At 36.2% G+C, this 21,430-nt stretch overlaps 1 protein-coding gene across 1 annotated transcript; it reads left to right on the top strand.

Moving 5' to 3' along the window:
* The first annotated feature begins 1,230 nt into the window (after positions 1–1,230).
* xdh (xanthine dehydrogenase) lies at positions 1,231–21,013 on the top strand. The gene is made up of 36 exons (XM_082143200.1): positions 1,231–1,390; positions 1,536–1,593; positions 2,629–2,725; positions 3,601–3,709; positions 3,892–4,018; positions 4,122–4,183; positions 4,793–4,870; positions 5,262–5,357; positions 5,457–5,598; positions 6,069–6,161; positions 6,388–6,539; positions 7,084–7,177; positions 7,654–7,763; positions 8,193–8,377; positions 8,491–8,665; positions 9,711–9,800; positions 9,876–10,045; positions 10,262–10,388; positions 11,238–11,360; positions 12,481–12,577; positions 13,311–13,435; positions 14,539–14,672; positions 15,336–15,423; positions 15,511–15,597; positions 15,706–15,897; positions 15,972–16,117; positions 16,899–16,980; positions 17,067–17,162; positions 17,288–17,416; positions 17,829–17,903; positions 18,053–18,105; positions 18,257–18,371; positions 18,499–18,564; positions 18,648–18,836; positions 18,922–19,089; positions 19,784–21,013. The coding sequence occupies exons 1-36, from the start codon at positions 1,310–1,312 to the stop codon at positions 19,832–19,834; spliced, it is 4,062 nt and encodes a 1,353-aa protein (XP_081999326.1). The 5' UTR covers positions 1,231–1,309; the 3' UTR covers positions 19,835–21,013.
* The last annotated feature ends 417 nt before the right edge of the window (positions 21,014–21,430 follow it).

Below are 21,430 nucleotides of genomic sequence, written 5' to 3'. Positions count from 1 at the left end.
GACAGAAGCCTCTCCTCAGTGCAAGACACATGAAAGCACACCTGAAGGACTCCAAGATGGTGATAAATAAGATTCTCTGGTCTGATGAGACCAAGATAGAACTTTTTGGCCTTAATTCTAAGCGGTATGTGTGGAGAAAACCAGGCACTGCCCATCACCTGTCCAATACAGTCTCAACAGTGAAGCATGGTGGTGGCAGCATCATGCTGTGGGGGTGTCTTTCAGCTGCAGGGACAGGACGACTGGTTGCAATCGAGGGAAAGATGAATGCGGCCAAGTACAGGGATATCCTGGACGAAAACCTTCTCCAGAGTGCTCTGGACCTCAGACTGGGCCGAAGGTTCACCTTCCAACAAGACAATGACCCTAAGCACACAGCTAAAATAACGAAGGAGTGGCTTCACAACAACTCTGTGTCTGTTCTTGAATGGCCCAGCCAGAGCCCAGACTTAAACCCAATTGAGCATCTCTGGAGAGACCTGAAAATGGCTGTCCACCAACGTTTACCATCCAACCTGACAGAACTGGAGAGGATCTGCAAGGAGGAATGGCAGAGGATATCCAAATCCAGGTGTGAAAAACTTGTTGCATCTTTCCCAAAAAGACTCATGGCTGTATTAGATCAAAAGGGTGCTTCTACTAAATACTGAGCAAAGGGTCTGAATACTTAGGACCATGTGATTATTTCAGTTTTTGTTTTTTAATAAATGTGCAAAAATGTCAACAATTCTGTGTTTTTCTGTCAATATGGGGTGCTGTGTGTACAATAATGAGGAAAAAAATTAACTTAAATGATTTTAGCAAATGGCTGCAATATAACAAAGAGTGAAAAATTGAAGGGGGTCTGAATACTTTCCGTACCCACTGTTTGTGTGTGTATATATATATATATATTTATATATATATATAAGTATGTGTGTGTATATGTTATATATATATGTGTTTATGGTTACTTGCTTTGCTTGTAATTAAGTATAATTTATGTTATTACTTTAGAAAGTTCATAAAGTGTTAAAAAGTGTTACACAATTGCAGACAGAAAAATTAAACGTATCAAGGTTTAAAAAATTAAACGTAAAGTAATCAATTCTCTTGACTACTTGTGAGCTGAAACAAAAATGTTTTTATTGTTTTAATCTTTTAACCAACCTTCCCAAATGTGATTCTCCATACATGAGAATCATGTATCGATAAGAATCTGGTCAAGTGACGCAGCGCTCATAGTTCGTCAGCTCACTTATAACAGTGACAGCAGCGCTCATCTCACGGATTTGGTCTCAGGATACTGGGGGAAACACTGGGAATTAAAATGTCGATAACAGCGGACGAGATTAAGAATACATTACATTCTTCAGGGGATGACCTCGTTTTCTTCGTTAATGGAAAAAAGGTAATTTGAGAATTTAATAATTAGGCTACATTGTTTTATGTGTTTCACTACGTGTTTCAACTTTTTTGCTTCTGCTTTTTCCCCTGGGTTAAAGTTGTTAGCCAGTACGGCCAAACATGTGTTTTCCATAATTAATTCTGTGCAGATCACTGAGAAGAATGCAGAGCCTGAGATAACCCTCTTGACATATCTAAGGAGAAGCTGTATCCTTTTGATCTTTTGCTCTGCGTAACAGTCTCTGTGTGTTGAAACTGAAAGCTTTTTGTCCTCTAAATGTTTTTTTGTTTTTTTGTTTTGTTTTTTACATTATTAGACCATAACCCCAGCATATTTATGTCTTCTGGAGTTATGTTTTTGGTTAAACTGAATTGTTTGCTACCTGCTTGGGATAGGGTCCCTTTGACTATTCATGAGGTTTGCTCACGTCACTGTCGGTCGGTTTACTTCATTGCATCACTTTCATTTTGTTGTCTTTGCGCATGAAAAGTGCTGATTTGTTTCTATATGTGATCAAGCCTGTCCCTTATTCTTATTTCTATACAGTATGATTGTATAAAATACTTCAATGATAGAACTTTTTGAGAGAAATTTAATAAATTAACAGTTGTGGAGAATTTTGTTGTTTTAATCCCCCCTGCATTTTAATAAAAACTCCTAAATTTGATTAATATTACAGAATATGAATCAATTAGATTTTACACCAACAAAAGTACTCAGTAAGAGTCAAACCAGGTACACTGTAAAAAAATAAATGAAGTTGCTGTTTTTTTTTTTTTTACATTTTAAGTACAAGCAACTTGAATGTTTAAGTCATTTCAACTTAAATTGTATTTAACTGACTTTAAAAAAATTAATCTTGTATAACATAAAAAAGTTGAAAATGACTTATTTAGCCTATTTAAGCAATTTTAAAACAAATGTTGTCATAATTTATGGATCATACGTTTTTACAGTGTAGAAATTATCTGTAACAGCATTTTTTCAGCATTAACCATTGGTTAATTTTTGTTAACTTCATCAATCATTTACATTACACCACTACTGATACAAGTGAGATTTATTGATCCAAATAAGTCATTTTGGACTAAAGAGATTGCCATCTTATTGACCTTGAAATTGTACATTACCAACATTTTGTACATTGTAGTAATTTTGTATTACTCATTTAGGCCTACACTGATTTTGTAAGACTGTTGTTTTTTCAGTGTGACTGTTTTCCTTAGTGTTGATGCTTGCAGTGGGTCTGACAGGAACCAAACTGGGATGTGCTGAAGGAGGTTGTGGAGCCTGCACTGTAATGGTGTCCAAATATCATCCACATCAAAACCGGATTATGTATCTTTTTATGTTCTCTGTGGTAGATTGTTCCCCTATGCACCTGACTTAAGTTGAACCGAGTGTCCCTGACACCTGAAAATATTATACTCAGTTGAGTTCACCTCTGACCGCTCGGGTTGACGACCTAAGTGTAGCTATTCTGACCCCATAAAATGCCTAAGAATTATAGTTACCTGGCCGAATTCTAATCCCGCCTAAGAGTCTCACAAAGAGTCGAACGACGTCGAATACTATCACTTGGGAATAAGGTCTAGTGTTCTTAACCCGCTCCACACTATCACTTGGGAATAGAAAGATCTCTAGTGTTTCGCTAAATAGCTTGTTCCTCTAACTAACTTGCTGCGCAGCATTACAGATCCAGATAATGCCTTTGAATGTGCTTTAATAACGGCCGGAGGATCTCAGACAAATATCAGAGAGAATCCCACCAGCAAAAATAATACAACAGTTTTTATAGAATAGGAGAATGGCAAAAATTACATGATACATTTCATAATTTCCCTACAGTTTGATTGGTTCTTCATATGCAAACCCTTCTGTTACTAGGAAGGAGCAAACTTGGATCTCAAATCATAAAAAAAAGTTCAGTTGATTACTCAATATGTCGTGAGATATGGTCTGATCAGCATCTCAGAATGTTCCATCGACACAAACATGTTTCAGAGTAAAATGAGAGAAGTAAAAGTTTAGAAAAGAGAAGTAAGTTTAGATGTTAGAATTATTATTAGTTCAAAAATCTGTCACAACTCCCATCTTGCAATAAGTTGGAATCTGTAACAGATTCATGGTGATAACTGTTGACAATTTCAACATAATTGTTAAAGGATTCTGAAACTTATGCCAGAGTTAAGACCTTAATGACACTCTTTAAGTCACTATGCGGTTAATGCATGTTTGGCTCCTCTATGCTCTGTGCATCACTGTGCAATAACAACCGTGGAGGGCATCGGCAGTGTGGCAAGCAAAGTCCATCCTGTACAGGTCTCAATTTTATCTTATTTTCTCAGATAATAATGAGAGAAGAATGTCAGATTACATAACATTATAACCACTTTTCCTTCCTCCATTCATTACAGTTTCAACATTATCTGCATAACCTGATATATTGCTGTCCTGCTCGCTTGTGGTGTAGTATCTCTGACAACAATAATCTTTTCATCCAGGAGCGAATTGCAAAGACTCATGGGTCACAGTGTGGGTTCTGCACGCCAGGAATTGTGATGTCTATGTACGCTCTTTTAAGAAACAACCCACAACCCACCATGCATGACATTCAGGAGGCCTTTCAAGGTATATTAATAGTCATAACGTCTGCATTTTGTTAACTTTTATCCCTTAAGGTAATATATTTTTTTAAATAAATCTTTTTGTTTTTAAAATTGGTTGCACACAGGCAATTTATGTCGCTGTACTGGGTACCGGCCTATTCTGGAAGGCTACAGGACATTCACGAAGGTAAAATTATATATATAATAGTTTGTGAGAGTAAGTGGGAGTTTATGGGTGTACACTAAAAAATTATATGATCAATAAGTTATGACGACGTATGTGTTTACATTGCTTTAACTCATCAACATATATATATATTTTAAATTGTACAAGATTCAACACATTTTTCAGTCAGTTTAATGTAATTTAAGTTGATATGACTTAAACATCCATATTGATTGTACTTTTTTTTTGTGTAAGAACGATCTATTTTGACGTATATCCAAATGATAATTTGCCCCAAAGTGCAGCTAAAAAGTGCTTAAAGGGATAATTCACCCAAAAATGAACATTCTGTCATAATCTACTCACCCTCAAGTTTTTCCAAACCTGAATGAGTTTGTTTCTTCTGTTGAACACAAAATAAGATATTTTGAAGAATGTTGGAAAACCAAACAGTTGATGGTAGCCATTGACTTGGGTACCAAGTCAATGGCTACCATCATATTGGTACATTTCAAGTACAAGATTAATATTTCCAGGTAGTCTGAGCTGATATAAGGAATATTTCTGTAAAATAATCAGAATTACCATAGGCAATATCTTTTGTTTAATATCTGCCTCTTTTAATTTCAGGATGGGGGATGTTGTGGTGGGAAAGGACAAACGAATGGCTGCTGTATGACTAATGGATACACACAAGAGCATGTCAATGTGAGTAGAACAGACATCCAGACACTATGCTCTATTTTCTCTGAGCACAAGCACGTTTTTGTCCTTAACTCTTTCCATTTATGATAAACATATAGCATAGTTGGATATGAAATCAATGACATGGCAGCCATTGCATTCTCATAAGAAACCAGTCACATGTTTGAACTTACACTCATAAGCATGTGAGGTCAAATCTACAACCGTGAAACAAACAGACACTTCAAGATCACTGTTTCACAATCATCACAGTACAGCCTATCAGTGCTAAATGTTATCTAAGGACTTTTCCTCTGCAAGGTATATATATAACTCTGTTAGGGATCTGAGTGGCGCCAGTTGCCCGTTTGTACTTTCACAAATATTTTTTTTACATTTCTTTCTCTATTTTTAGGACAATTCAACACTTTCAGATAAAAAATTGTATGACCAATCAGAGTTTATGCCACTGGACCCGACACAAGAGATAATTTTCCCGCCTGAGCTCATGGTGTGTATAAAATAAGCTTGAATGACCATCATAGTAAAATGGCTGATTACTGCATTAAATGGATGCATCAACAGTTTAAGATATATTTGTGCTCTACAGAGTCTGAGTAAACAGCCCCAAAGAGAGCTGAGGTTTATAGGGGAAAGAGTGTCTTGGATTCAACCCAGCTCCCTCAAGGAACTCCTGGAGCTGAAGGCGACCTATCCAAACGCTAAACTAGTGGTTGGGAACACAGAAGTTGGTGAGGCCCACATACATTAAGAATATTAATAACATGAAAATAGTGTAAATTATACAGTTAGTTCCGGTCCTTGAATTTGATTTTCTAATAGTATGAATGTAATCTGGATGTACTACATTCGTCATGTTATCATTGGCACGTGACCTACAAGTGTCCATCAGATGCGTGCTTCAAAATCTCACCAGAAATATGTCCAGAAACCATTCTTTCTGCATGTTACATTGTTATGCCAGTAGGTGGCGACAAGTGACTGTATTTAACAGGGAGTCATTTAATCATTCACTGTTTTGTTCAAAATGTTGATTCATTCAGGAATAAAACAATTTCTTAATTTCTTGAGTGACTTAATTATTCACTCAACCGCAAGGCAAGGCAAAAATACACACATTATTTCTTTGTGCAGTACTTAAAGAACTCAATGCAAAACATTATGGGATCAAGTTTTTAATTGTTTTGAGTCTCTGTTCTAGGCATTGAGATGAAGTTCAAAAACCTTCTTTACCCTGTGATTCTGGCACCAGCTTACATCCCAGAACTGAACATCATCCAACACACTCAGGATGGTAAGAGTCATATACCTAATGGGATGCTGTCAATATATGTTGTTCGATAATTTGAAGCAAATATTATTTGTCAATACAATACATTATGAGACATATAAGACATTATAGAGTCAGAACTGTATGTGCATTCATCTGTCTTCAGTCTAGTCTTTCAGTGGCATTTCACTGCTTAGGTTAATTGATAGTTGACGGTTAATCTCGGCTGTAACAAGCATGTGGTTCACAGGCATCCAGGTTGGCGCATCAGTGACGTTGACTGTGTTGGGGGATGTGTTGCATGCAGCGGTGAAGAAGCTGCCCGCTCAACAGACGGAGATCTTTAAGGCTGTTCTTGAACAGTTGCGCTGGTTTGCAGGACAGCAGATCCGAAATGTTGCGGTATGTCATGCTCCTGAAAACAAAATGTGACACAGCATTGGTTACACTTTATTTTGATGTTGACTGTAAGTAACATTGCACCTTCTTATCAAATAACTGATTAGAGTATTACTTGATTATTAGTTGACTGTCAGGGGTGGGGTTAGGGTTAGTAGAATAAGGTGAAATGTACTTGCAAAGTTACTTATAGTCAGTAGAATGTCTGTTCGGGAACCATCAAAATAAAGTGTAAATAAAGTGTGCAGATATTAAGCATACAGTCTACTGGTACTCTGCTACTACTCTAATGAGAGTAAGTTGACATATAGGTGCAATGTTACTTAAAGGCAACAGAATGTCTAAAGGGGACCATCAAAACAAAGTGTTGACAAGGTGTTTTATGTAAGTTACTTAATGACTGTTTAACTTAATGAAATGCCTAACTTGAACAATAAAACATAAATGATTCACATGGTTGATGAATCATGCTTTAATCATCCAACCTGTGATTTAAAGTTATCACTGATTCATTTCAGTTACTTAAATATCATTTTAATGCTTTCAGGCTGTTGGTGGCAATATTATGACAGCGAGTCCCATTTCAGACCTCAACCCTGTGTTTATGGCTGCTGGCTGCAAACTCACGGTGATGGCCAAAGGTACAGCACACACCCCCACCCCCTGATCGAGGATCAAAGGTTGTAAAAGTTCTAGATCTGATACAGAATACAGAGAACAGAGAAAACATTCAGAGCCAGTCTAGGGAAATATTCTATTCCACACATTTTACAGGCATTCCGGCTGGAGTCTGAATGTTATGGTGGTAATTACTGTAGTTCAATTGCAATTCTATAGGAAATTAGAGATACTGTCAAAAATGTACAGTTTCACAGTGTTTGGCATCCGATTGAATGATTGTGGTACATAGGGCAGGGGTTAAGGATTCTGGAAGCTAAATAGGACTTTCACAGTACAGTCTAGTTTATGAGTAACATGTACTGTAGGGTGTTGACCTTGTATGTTTTCTTGACATGATATGATATGATTTATGATAGCAAAAATACATTTTTGTATGAATTTAACTTTTAATGTATGTTTTAAAAATTCTACAAAAATCTTTTTCTGATGTTTTAAGGGGAGAAACGTGTTCTTGAAATGGATGACAAGTTCTTTCCTGGTTATAGGAAGACCGTTTTGAAGCCAGAGGAGATTCTGTTGTCCATTGTGATTCCATACACAAAAAAGGTCTGCAGATTCTTTTCAAAATAAATGTTTTAATTGAAAGTATGATCATTTTGTCATCTATTACTCACCCTAATGTTGTTCCAAACCCATATGATGTTCTATCCTCTGTGGAATACAAAAGAGATTTTGAAGAATCATGGCTACTCTTTCACATATAATGAAAATGAATGGTGATCTGGACTGTCGAGCTCCAAAATTGGTCCATATGACTTGTTTGCTATATTGGAAGTTTTCTGAAGTCATCCTAGGGCTTTGTGTGAGGAAAGCCATTTACGTTTAGAATCTTTCCATAATTCTTGTTTTTTCTTTAACTCTTCTGCTTTTGTGTTCAGCTGAAAAAAGAGAAAGTTATACTGGTTTGGAAAGACATTGATATTGATGTCGGTATCTCAGTGTGATTAATCAGTCATTCTTTCAATTGATTTTTAGGGCCAGTACTTCTCAGCCTTCAAACAGTCCCCTCGCAAGGAGGATGACATCTCCATTGTCACATGCGGGATGAATGTATTCTTCAAGGAGCAATCCAATATAGTGGAGAGTATCCGGATAAGCTATGGAGGAATGGCCGCTGTGACTGTCCTTGCCACGGCCACATGCGACAAGTTGCTCAACAGGTAGAAGATGATGGCCGGCAATTTTTTACAATTATTTTCCGACAGTCAGCCTCATTCCTGAATCATGAGCAGAATGACTGCATCAGTTTCACAGAATTGTTATTTTATTGCAGGCAATGGAACGAGGAGCTTCTAGAGGAAGCCTGCACCTCATTGGCTGAAGAGATGAGTCTGTCTCCCTCAGCTCCTGGTGGGATGGTGACATACAGGCGCACACTGACTATCAGCCTCTTCTACAAGTTCTTCCTCACTGTTCAGCACAAACTGGCTCTGAACCTGCAGATGGAGGTTTTTTTGTTTGTTTGTTTGTTTGTTTTTTGTACACTTACACATTCAAGTGTTTGACAAATTCCAAAACAGAAGTAATTTAAAGTTATATTTTGGGCCTTTTTATGCCTTCATTGGATAGGACAGTGTAGAGATCAGACAGGTGGAGAGAGGGGAATATGATTGGCAAAGGACCCCAAGCCCGGAAACAAACTCGGGTCATACATTACTGTATATAAGTCGGAGCGCTGCCCACAAGGCTATTGGCTCCGATGTAATTTTAATAAATTACTAAATAAATCAGTAATTTAAATTCAAATTAGTGCTGTCAATCGACAAAAAAACAACAACAACAAATTAATCTCACATTCAAATGTTAATTATAATTATATTTTTTGTATAATTTCATATTGAAATGTAGAAACAACATAAAGATGGCATATTTTAAATGTTTACCTAATGGCATCTCTTTACTGAATATGAATGAAGGCCAGTATCACAGATACCAATAAAGCTACTGATGAAATAGATTTTTCTCAATTTCTGTGGATGAAATGAGTAATTAAAGCCATTCAACATTACAGTATGAGTGAGAGCCTTCATTTTAACATTTAATATGCTTTAAAATATATAACAATTTTTAATTGAATCAGATTTTTACCTGCTGTGCCAACAATTATATATATATTAATCCTTATTAAAGCTACAAAAGTGAATCAGTCAAGAGCTGTGAGTTATTTTATTTTTGTCTTTTGTTGTTTGATTAACATTAATGACAGACAGCAGCAGGAATATTAGGCTGCTGTCACTTTAAGAGCTGACGCAAATGACACGGATCTGATGTTCTCACAACCCTTTGCGGTTATTTAAGAAGCTGCAAGAGGGAGGGGAAGTTATTTTGATTAAAGAATAGGAGAATAGAATAGGCACATGAATTAAAAATAATAATAATGATGTGCACAGATAAATCATTTATAATAAATTCTGTAGGCTAATATTCCATAAAAACCAAGAATTGTCGATTTTGATTTCACGGTGACTTTAATTGTAATCTGTGTCTCCACAGGGTGTGAATGTGGAAGACATCCGGCCTGAGTACGCCACTGCTACTGAGCTCTTCCAGTTGGACTCACCATCCAGTGTACAGCTCTACCAGGTACATATAAATAAAGCTTTGCTTTATCTGTGTATTGTTTTGGCAGATTGCTTAACTTTATTTCTTTGTTTGCAGGCAGTTCCCCCTGGCCTTAATAGTGGTGATATAGTGGGGCAGCCGATCATGCACCTCTCCGCTCTTAAGCAAGCCACTGGAGAAGCGGTCTACTGTGACGACATACCCTGTTATGAAAATGAGCTCCATTTGACTTTGGTCACAAGCACTAAAGCTCATGCCCTCATAAAGTTAGTTGAAAAAGTAAACACGTCATGTTTTGGAATGATTGGGTTAAAACCATCTATATGACTTATCACATGCGCAGTGATTATGTTTAAGAGAGCCTACGTTGTTTTTATGAACCTCATGTCATAAAAAGGTTCAGTTCTGAACTAGATTGTTTGTCATCTGAGACAATGTTTATCCAATATTGTTAACTACATGTGTACCTGATTTTCTTGTAGGTCAATTGACACCTCTGATGCAATAGCGGTTCCTGGAGTGGTTGCATTTATCTCTGCCAAAGACATTCCTGGAAGTAACATGACAGGACCTGTCTTCTATGACGAGACCGTTTTTGCAGATGAGAAGGTGGATTAATCTATATTTTAGTGCATTTTCTGTGCAATATTTCTAATGAGAGACGTATTGTTTGCCTCTTATATAGAAGTCTGTTGTTAGTTATGATGCAGAGTAAATCAGGGATTAGGCCACCATAGGACAATGGCTTTTACATTTCCCAGTGTATCATTCGGAAGTTGTAGCAAATGACGTCATGCACATGTGACAGACATACAATATAGTAGATGGATCCGCGTGCAAAATGTTTCTCACATGCATCTCATTTGATTTCAGACTGTATGATCAAGCATATTTTAACGGCATGATCACTTATATTTGCAGTTACACTTTGACGTGTTCTTTAATGGTTAAGCATCTTGGACGTGGTACAGTAATAAAATGCCAGACATTTGCAGCAAAGACCTTTGGCTTATAGTGAAAAACTAAAGTTGTTAGTTTTACTAGTTTTACTTTTTATAAGGACACATTAAATTGATCAGAAGTGAAAGGAAAGACTTTTTAAACACATTTCTATTTCAAATAACTTCTTTTGACGTTTCTATATAGAGGTATCACGGTTTCCACAAAAATATTAAGCAGCAATGTTTCTTGAGCAGCAAATCAGCAATATTAGAATGATTTCTGAAGACTGTAATGAGTAATAATGCTGAAATGCTTTTTTTTGTACATTTTTATTTTATCAAATAAATGCAGCCTTGATGAGCATAGCTTTCTGTCTTAAAACATTTAAAAAAATCATACCTGCCTCAAACTTTTTATAGTTAGTGTGTGTTTGATACGTCTTACAAATTATTTGTCACTATTATTCATTCATGAAGAGTTCATGGTTTTCTTCCCCACATTGATCTTTCATACTAGGTCACATGTGTTGGACATATAGTGGGGGCCATTGTGGCAGACACACAGGCTCATGCTCAGAGAGCAGCCAAAGCTGTGAAGATCAGCTATGAGGAACTGGAGCCTGTGATTGTCACTATTCAGGTTTGTATTTATGTGCGCACATAGACATAGTAGACTTAAAGTGGTGACTTAAAGGGATAGTTCACCCAAAAATTAAAATTAGCCCATGATTTACTCATCCTCGGTGTATATGACATTCTTCTTTTAGACGAATACAATCAGAGTTATATTTTAAAAAAATCCTGGCTCTTCCAAGCTTTTTAATGGCAGTGAATGGCTGTTTCTGTTTTAAAGTCCATAAAAGTGCATCCATTCATCATAAAAGTGCTCCACACGCGTCCAGGGGGTTAATAAAGGCCTTCTGAAACAAAGTGATGCGTTTGTGTAAGAAAAATATTCAGATTTAAAACTTTATAAAGTAAAATAACTAGCTTCCGGCCAAACGAACATACGGATTCGACTTAAGTCTAAGCGTAACTTATTGGAGTAATGCGACGTACTTCTGATATTTACGCTACACCATGACGCACTACGCTACTTCTGACGTCACAAGTTTCGTAAGTTTCACATTAGGTGTAAGTAGACTGCGTATGGCCATTTGGCTGGAAGCTAGAATTTTAAATATGTTAAATATGAATATTTTTCTTACACAAACGCATCGCTTCGCTTCAGAAGGCCTTTATTATAAGCCGTGTGGAGCACTTTTATGATGGATGGATGCACTTTTATGGACTTTAAAACAGAAACAGCCATTCCCTGCCATTATAAAGCTGGGAAGAGCCAGGATTTTTTTTTATATAACATCAGTTGTATTCGTCTGAAAGAAGACTGTCATATACACCTAGGAGGTGTATTGTAAATCATTGTAAATCATCAGTAATTCATGGGCTAATTTTCATTTTTGGGCAAACTATCACTTTAAAGTTGCATATTGAACAAAAGTAAATGTTTAAAATTCAATTCTGATAATGGCTACAGACTTGCAACTCACTTCTGGTTTTCGACCCAGTACCACTGATCTACAATATTATTGCAAAACATTTGGTTATGTGATCTGACCTCTCACCATTACTTAGCACTTCTCCTGCTGTCATCATTACATAACAGGATTTTTCAAGGTTGTAAATGTTTTTTTACACACAGCGCATAAAGATAAGCTTGACTGGTTTGCTAACATGTTTGCGTTCACTCTTTCAAACAGGATGCTATTACCAACAAGTCCTTCTATCAGCCGGTGAGAAGTATAGAGAGAGGAGATCTTGCGCAAGGATTCAAAGACTCTGATCACACACTGAATGGTATAACCATGTTTCTATTTAACCCTAATTCTCCTGTACTTGTAACAAAAGAGTTCCTCACGGGTCAAAATAACCCAAAGCCCTAAAAATTTAACTTTTTTTTTTTTTTTTGGTCCAGAGCTTATTCCATTTCATTTTGATAATATTTTTTCTATTTTTAATGCAAATTTTTTTGTCGTTTTTTTTGTTCAACAGTGGATGTGATTGGATATCTGGACTAACCAGCACACTAATCACATCACAGCATCTCGAATGTAGTTTTATTTCTTCTGAAATGCCTGAGCCAAAGTCTGTCATCAAAATAATTTGGTTTAATTCCCAGCCAGAAACGCCTCACATGTTCCAAAACACAAAATAACACGACAACTCCTTTATGATGTAGGAAAAAAGAGTCAAAGGCGTCCTTGATTGCAGCAACTTCCGTTTTATTACAGATATTTTGGACTAATTTCCAAGGAAGAAAAAAGTTGGAAACGATGCTTTATTCACTAATGTTTTATGCAATATTCCAATATTTGCGCATTCACAACTTTGGATGGAAACATAGGTTGTGATACACTGCATCAAGCCTCTTTCTGAATAAAGAAAGTGTCTAATAAAAGAGTCATATTATTTAAAAGCATATGTTTATTAATGAAACAGGAAGTCTGTACCTGATTATAAATGTGCACAAATTCTGTGGTCATGTTTCTCTTTAATTTGATGAGCTGACTCCAAATATGTGATTCTGCAGGTGAGATGCACATTGGAGGACAGGAACACTTTTATCTGGAGACTAATTGCACGCTGGCTGTCCCTCGTGGAGAGGATGGAGAAATGGAGCTGTTTGTTTCCACACAGGCGCCCTCCAAGACTCAAGTAAACATATAAAAAAAAATACTTTCTGTAGGGGATTCTCAATCTAAATGACATTCTCAATCCAAACTGAATTTATATGATGGCATAAGACATAAAAATGGTGATGGTAGCTTGACAAAATATTGTCTGAAAGTTTTTTATAAAAAAAAATAATTGAAATGAATAAACAATAATATTTGATTAATGTACATTTTATCTAATAATAAGTCATATACAAATAATTAATAAATAATATAATTATTTAATTATAATTATAATTATTTATATTGTTATAGTTTAATAATAATCATAAAAAACTTAGTTAAATAATAAATAATAGATGGATGGATGGATAGAGAGACAAGCAGATAATTAGATAGATAGATAGACAAGACAGACAGACAGTTAATTAAATAGATAAACAGATAGATAGACAGACAGACAGACAGACACACACAGACAGACATACAGACAAGCAGATAATTAGATAGATAGACAAGACAGACTGACAGTTAATTAAATAGATAAACAGATAGATAGATAGATAGACAGACAGACAGACAGACAGACAAGCAGATACAGTAGATAGACAGACAGACAGACAAGCAGATACAGTAGACAGACAGACAGACAGACAGATAGATCGATAGATAGATAGATAGATAGATAGATAGATAGATAGATAGATAGATAGATAGATAGATAGATAGATAGATAGATAGATAGATAAACAGATAGATAGATAGATAGATAGATAGATAGATAGACAGACAGACAGACAGACAAGCAGATGCAGTAGATAGACAGACAGACAGACAAGCAGATACAGTAGACAGACAGACAGACAGACAGACAGACAGATAGATAGATAGATAGATAGATAGATAGATAGATAGATAGATAGATAGATAGATAGATAGATAGATAGATAGATAGATAGATAGATAGATAGATAGATAGATAGATAGATAGATAGATAGATAGATAGATAGATAGATAGATAGATAGATAGATAGATAGATCAAAACAAAATGTCAACAAAAATGTGACTGGATTATTAATGTTGCAAAATATAATGTTCATTGTACTGTCCTTATGGAAATGATTTGCTGTGTTTGGCTCAGGCCCTTGTGGCTAAAGCTCTAGGAGTGCCTGCCAACCGGATCGTGTGTCGTGTAAAGAGGATGGGAGGAGGATTTGGAGGGAAAGAGAGTCGGAGCACCATTCTCTCCACAGTGGTTGCTGTTGCCGCGCATACGTATGAAAACTCAATATAACAATAATACAACAAAGTTTGTTTCTAGAAGAAAATTTCGTCATCGTCCACCTTATGTAAGGCAGATCAATAATATTGTTGAATATTAAATGTCCCCAACTAAGCAAGCCAAAAGCCAAGCCAACAGTGGCAAGGAACCAAAACTCCATCAGTGACAGAATAGAGAAAACAAACCTTGGGAGAAACCAGGCTCAGTCGGGGGCCAGTTCACCTCTGGCCAACAAACGAACAGTGTATGATTATGATTCAGGCAGCATTACAAGTCAGAAGTCAGATTGGATCAGAACATTCACAATATTTATCCAGTTCCATCTGGTTGGAGGTCGGAGTCATCACGCCGGTATGGAGACGGGTTTCTTGAGGTGTCCATGAGGCCTTCACAGGGCTGATGAGGCTGGCTCCTCAGGGATGCGTTGTGGTCGTGTCCAGGCGCAGGTCCACCGTCTGATCTGGATACGGCCCGGGTCCGGCTAACTTCAGTAAACCTCGGAATAAACGGAAAGACTAACATTAGCGTAGATGCCATTCTTCTTATGATGTAACGAGTACATCGGAATGATGTAACGAGTACGTCGAGTACATATAAAGGGAGGCTATATGTCACATTGTGGAAGTTGAAGATTTTTTTTTGTCTTTTTCTTCCAGGGTCAAGCGACCGGTTCGCTGCATGTTAGATCGCGATGAGGACATGCTGGTCACAGGGGGTCGGCATCCATTCTTTGGTCGTTACAAGGTGAGAAATGTTGCAAATTAGCCAAATATTGTCCTTGTCCTTGTTAGACTTTTCTCAGACACGATCTCTCTGTAATCACATGTCTAGGTTGGATACATGAACAGTGGAAAGGTGATGGCACTTGATGTGACGTTCTACAGCAATGCAGGCAATTCACAGGACCTGTCATTGTCAGTGAGTAGGCATCCCAAAGTTTTGAACATCTGTTCCCCCTGGTGGTCAACGAGACACATTACAAGAAATTCTTACCCTCCAAGCCTAAAATTGTGTCTCAATCCACAGATCATGGAGAGGGCACTGTTCCACATGGAAAACTCCTACAACATTCCTAACATTCGTGGCACAGGCTACATGTGTAAAACCAACCTGCCGTCTAACTCTGCGTTCAGAGGCTTCGGTGGGCCGCAGGGCATGATGATCGCAGAGAGCTGGATGAGTGATGTGGCTCTGAGCTGTGGTCTGCCGGCAGAAGAGGTTCATACTGCAATTCTCTCTCTCTCTCATAGTCCACACAGATCACTTGTAACAGGATCCTTTACTAATTCCAGGTGAGGAAGTTGAACATGTACAAGGAGGGAGATATCACGCCCTTTAATCAATGTCTGGACCAGTTTACCATTAATCAGTGCTGGGAGGAGTGCATGCAGATCTCAGACTTCAACAAGCGCAAGGATGCGGTGGAACAATACAACAGGTCTGAAATACTCATATATATTAAGCTGAGAGTTTGTGATGTTTAACGAGACATGTTTTCTTTGATATTTTTAGATAAGTGTAGTGGAAATTAAATTAAACAGTTTTTGGTGCCTTTCTGACATTATAAGATAAAAAATAAATTAATAAAAATGTAAATAAATAGTAAAAAAAATATATAAACTCAAAATTTACAAATAATACAAATTATGATGTAAAATGTATAATAATATCATCTATAAATAACTAATAAAAGATAAACAATTAAATACATTTTGATGTTTTATTTTCTCTATCATATTCAATACACTTCAGTGTCAATAGAGCAGCGTCAGAGTTATTAACTAAAGCTAAAATACATTTAAAAAAAGTAAGATCATGTTCGTTACTTGAAATAAAGCTCAAATAAAACTACTGTAATATTAGATGACAAACTTAACAAAATTAAAAGAATGATAGGAATGTGTTGGCATCTAACTGAAATGAATAAGTTTGAGTTGAAGAAATAAAACTGAAATAAAAATCAATTAAAGCTAAATAGAATTATGAAAAAACTAATAATGACAAAAAGCACTTGTAAAAATTACTAAAACTAAAATGAAAACTAGAAAACATTTTTTTTTTAAATATTATTACAGTATAGTAATAATACTAAACTGACACAGAGCAGCAAATGATGTCATTTTTATGAAGGGATTTTATTTGGATGTTACTGTAAATATGTTTAGTTCAGGTACTGCAAAGCTTGTTGGGTAAGAACTGCTGTAATCCTTTCATTCCAGGCAGCACCGTTGGACCAAGAGAGGGTTGTCCATCATTCCCACCAAGTTTGGTATCAGCTTCACTGCTGCCTTCCTCAACCAGGTCAGTCCTCTTCCTCTCAGGCTCTAAATAATTCTTAGAAAGAGGTGATTGGGTATATAAGTTTGTGATGTACATTTCTGATTCAGGCAGGAGCATTAGTACTTGTGTATTCAGATGGTTCGGTTCTACTAACTCATGGTGGAACAGAGATGGGGCAGGGCCTGCATACTAAAATGGTCCAGGTAATACACACACACACACACACACACACACACACACACACACACACACACACACACACTATATATATATATATATATATATAATGTTGATCAGAGCTTTTTATATTAATCTTTGTTTTGTGCAGGTGGCCAGTAAAACTCTTGGAATCCCCTGCACAAAGATTCACATCTCAGAGACCAGCACTAGCACAGTTCCCAACACCAGCCCTACGGCCGCCTCTGCCTCCTCAGACCTTAACGGCATGGCCGTCTATGTAAGGCTCATGCACCAGAAATTCAAATTTATGATTCGTTTTATGTGCACTGCCTTTCAAAAGTTTGGGATCAGTAAGATTTTTTTTTTTAAATCTACATTAAAATTATTATAAGTAACAGTCAAAACTTTTACGTACTTCAACTTTCTATTCATCAAAGAATCATATTAAAAAAAAATGTTTCTGAAGGATCATGTGACACTGAAGACTGGAGTAATGATGCTAAAAATTCAACTTTGCAATCACAGTCATTTTAAAGTATATTAAAATACAAAGCAATTATTTTCAGTTGTGATAATATTTCATAGTATTACTGTATTTTTTACCTTGGTGAGCAAGAAACATAAAAATTAAATTCAAATCAACATTTGTCATAATCAGTAATTCCACGCAAACCTGTAATGTCCCATAGAATGCTTGCCAGACTTTACTTCAAAGACTTCAGCCTTACAAAGACAAAAACCCCAAAGGCTGCTGGGAGGATTGGGTCAGTATACATTTTTTTCATGTAATTTTTAATGTAAATGTTTGTGTGTGTATGTATATATATAATATATATATATTTGTATATGTGTGTAATATATATGTATATATGTATATATACTGTGTATATATATTTGACATTGTCTATTGCAGGTGAGAGCAGCCTATTTTGACAGAGTAAGCCTGTCTATCAGTGGATTTTACAAGTATGTTGATTTCTTAATATTTTCTTCAACTAATAAACTCATCAAATTCTAATACATTTTAATAAATTTGATCATTGTCACATTTTACAGTGCTAATCATGTTGGTCCTCATAGAAATGACAGTTATAATTAATCCGATTATATTTGATAGGACTCCAGATCTTGGTTATGACTTTGAAACAAATTCAGGAAGGGCATTTAACTACTTTTGTTATGGCGTGGCCGTCTCAGAGGTGGAGATAGATTGTCTAACTGGCACACAAAAGGTAATGCCAATGTTAATTGTGTCTTTATTATGTTCAAATGCCAGTTTTACTGACCACAGGACATCTGGTCTACATAACAAATTACATATTTGAGATGCAAGCTAAAAAGTTAAATCTCTCCTGTCAGAATCTTCATACGTCCATAGTCATGGATGTGGGCAAGAGTTTAAATCCAGCATTGGACATTGGACAGGTATTTCATCTAAAATGAATAAAGCAGATCACTCAATTGTCATTTCATTATGCATATTATCTGATTTATGGCTGCGTGTGCAGGTGGAGGGCGGGTTCATGCAAGGTTTAGGTATGTTCACGCTAGAGGAACTACGCTACTCTCCTGATGGTTACCTATATACTCGCGGACCTGGCATGTATAAGATTCCCGCATTTGGGGATATTCCAATTGAATTAAAGGTCTCTCTGCTCAGAGACGCTCCCAACGAGAGGGCCATCTTCTCCTCAAAGGTTGGTCGCACCACAACAACCGACTTCACACACTAAGATCATAGTTTGTGTCTGTTAACCTTTAAGGCTGTGTGCTTGTGCTCAGGCTGTGGGCGAGCCTCCTCTTTTTCTGGCGTCCTCAGTGTTTTATGCCATTAAAGATGCCATCACTGCTGCCAGGGCTGAGTCTGGCCTGACTGGACCCTTCAGACTGGACAGCCCCGCCACGCCTGAGCGGATACGAAATGCCTGTGAGGACAAGTTTACTAAACTGGTATGTAGTAACTTTTTAATGCTCACAGAGCTGCAAATTAAACATTGCATCAAATCTGAACAAGGATCATTTCAGACTGAAGATGAATTCATTATATACCTTCTCAAATCAAGTCAGACACTACTGTTCAAAAGTTTGGGCTCAGTATGATTTTATAAAAAATTTTGACAGAAATTAATGTGTATTCAGAAAGGATGCATTTAATTGATCAAAAGTGACAGTACAGACATTTACACAGTTACAAAAGATTTCTGTCTCAAATAAATACTGTTCTTTTGAACCTTCTATTCATCAACGAACACTGAAAAAACTGTATCACAGTTTCCCCAAAAAGCGCAACCGTTTTCAAAGTTGATCAGCAGATCAGCATATTAGAATGATTTCTGAAGGATCATGTGAAGACTGGAAAAATGCTGAAAATGTTGCTTTTCCATCACAGGAACAAATCACATTTTAAAATAATATTCAACACCGTTATTTTAATTTGTGACAATATTTTATGAGCATAAGAGACTTATGGACACCATAACTTATTAAATCTTATGGACACCAAACTTTTGAATAGTAGTGTATATATAAAATATATTTCAAATTAAATTTGATGTGGTTTAATGTTTGATATCATATCTTCTGATAGGGCCTAATGAAGTGTTGTTGACCGTTAAATACATGTGTGTGTGTGTGTTTGTTTTAGTGTCCTCCTGCGGATCCTGGCACCTTTACTCCATGGGCAGTGCATGTGTAAGACACAGCAAACTCAATTTAAAGTCAACATGAAATCAAAATGGACCCTATGTGCAACCTTAATCCATATTCTTTGTTTTGTGGAATGAATCATCAGTGCAAACATTTAGTTTGTCTTTGTAATCTTCAAATCAAATTGTTATAGCTTATTGTTCCCCTGAAACAATTTTCCTTTTCTGCTGGCATAGGCTATTGAATAACGTTAACCATTTGCCACATAACTATTTAAGCATTGCACATTCGGTCGACTTTTCACAATCCACTTAATTCCTGATGGATAACTTCAAGTCCCATTCACACAGGGGTTGCAAACGGATATTTATGTTGACTTTAAAAGCTCTCAGCATTCAAAATGCACAATAGTGAACACATACATTAAGTGATGAACGATAACTGCCAAAGAAACTGAACGATTGAGGATTTTGTACTGAGCAGATTATACTGCGAAAAAAGGCATTCGTGTTTTTATCAGCTCTCTGTGCTCTAAGCGAAGCTTAGCTAGCATTATATGAATATACTAAAAGTGTGCATTAATCATTTTTTTTCATGTAATCCCATTGTAGAAATACACATTTGTCACCCATTATTATTAATATATATATATATATATATATATTATTTTTTTTATAGTGGGATAACAAGATAAAGTGAGTGGTCTGGTCATGTGATCTCAACATGATAGAAAATGGAAACCACTCTCATGTAGAATCAAACAGCTTTTCTAATACACTGGTATTACCGTATTTTCAACTGTGAGTGTACGGTAGCCTACAGCACAAAAAATGCTTAGTGCCACTTTAAATACTAATACCACCCATGTTTTTGCTTTTGATTATACCCACTTTCAAACATGTGATTTTCATTATACTGAATGGTACTGAACCTGCATGTTATATGTGATGACTGTATACTTACTGTTTTAATGTACTTAGAGGGCTGGCATGTGAGGAGATATGGAGAGCTAAATGTTGGTATGAATGTGAAGTATTATGTGTTATACAATGTAACCTGTTGTCTGTATTTGTGTTTGTTTTAAGGACCCCCTCGAAAACGAGATGATGCATCTCAAGGGGTTATCCTTCAAATAAATTTCAAATTTCAAAATCTAACAAAAATATGTTCTAAGAACGTTTTGCTAATGTTCCCATTAAGTTCCCAGAAATAAAACTTTAAAACAAAACGACCAGCTTTTAAAATGTATTTTAAAAGTTTTTTCTTGGTTATGTGAACATTCTTCACACATTATGAAAATTTTCTTTTTTTAATCTTTCTGAAATAAGAGTAAGCATTTAAAAAGGTTTCCAACTAAAACATTTCAGAAAAATACTCCACGAACAACGTATAAATAACGTTTATCTGCTAAGGTTTTGAGAATATTATTAAAGACCAGATACGTTTAAATAAACATTCTATTAATTTTACTGAAGGAACTAAGAGAACCTTGCCAAAACGTTAGCTAAAGTTCTAAGAATGCTCCCTGTTAAAATTTGAATGTACTTATGAAAATTGATCTACACCGCTCTACAGTAATTTGAAAGTGATTGCAGTACCAGTTTTGGCCACAATCTTACATACGGTTCCTTTAATTTAAATAGTC

Source organism: Leuciscus leuciscus (genome assembly GCF_965113295.1).
Source record: "Leuciscus leuciscus genome assembly, chromosome: 17".
NCBI classification, from domain to species: domain Eukaryota; kingdom Metazoa; phylum Chordata; class Actinopteri; order Cypriniformes; family Leuciscidae; genus Leuciscus; species Leuciscus leuciscus.
This window is presented reverse-complemented; position numbering and strand designations above follow the sequence as displayed.

What these genes read in the sequence shown, in the direction of transcription:
- xdh (XM_082143200.1), top strand. Translation starts at nt 1,310, where the DNA reads ATGTCGATAACAGCGGACGAGATTAAGAATACATTACATTCTTCAGGG. An exon ending in ACACACAAGAGCATGTCAAT is followed by an intron (nt 4,871 to 5,261) that starts GTGAGTAGAACA and finishes CTCTATTTTTAG; the next exon opens with GACAATTCAACACTTTCAGA. An exon ending in CCAGTGTACAGCTCTACCAG is followed by an intron (nt 9,801 to 9,875) that starts GTACATATAAAT and finishes CTTTGTTTGCAG; the next exon opens with GCAGTTCCCCCTGGCCTTAA.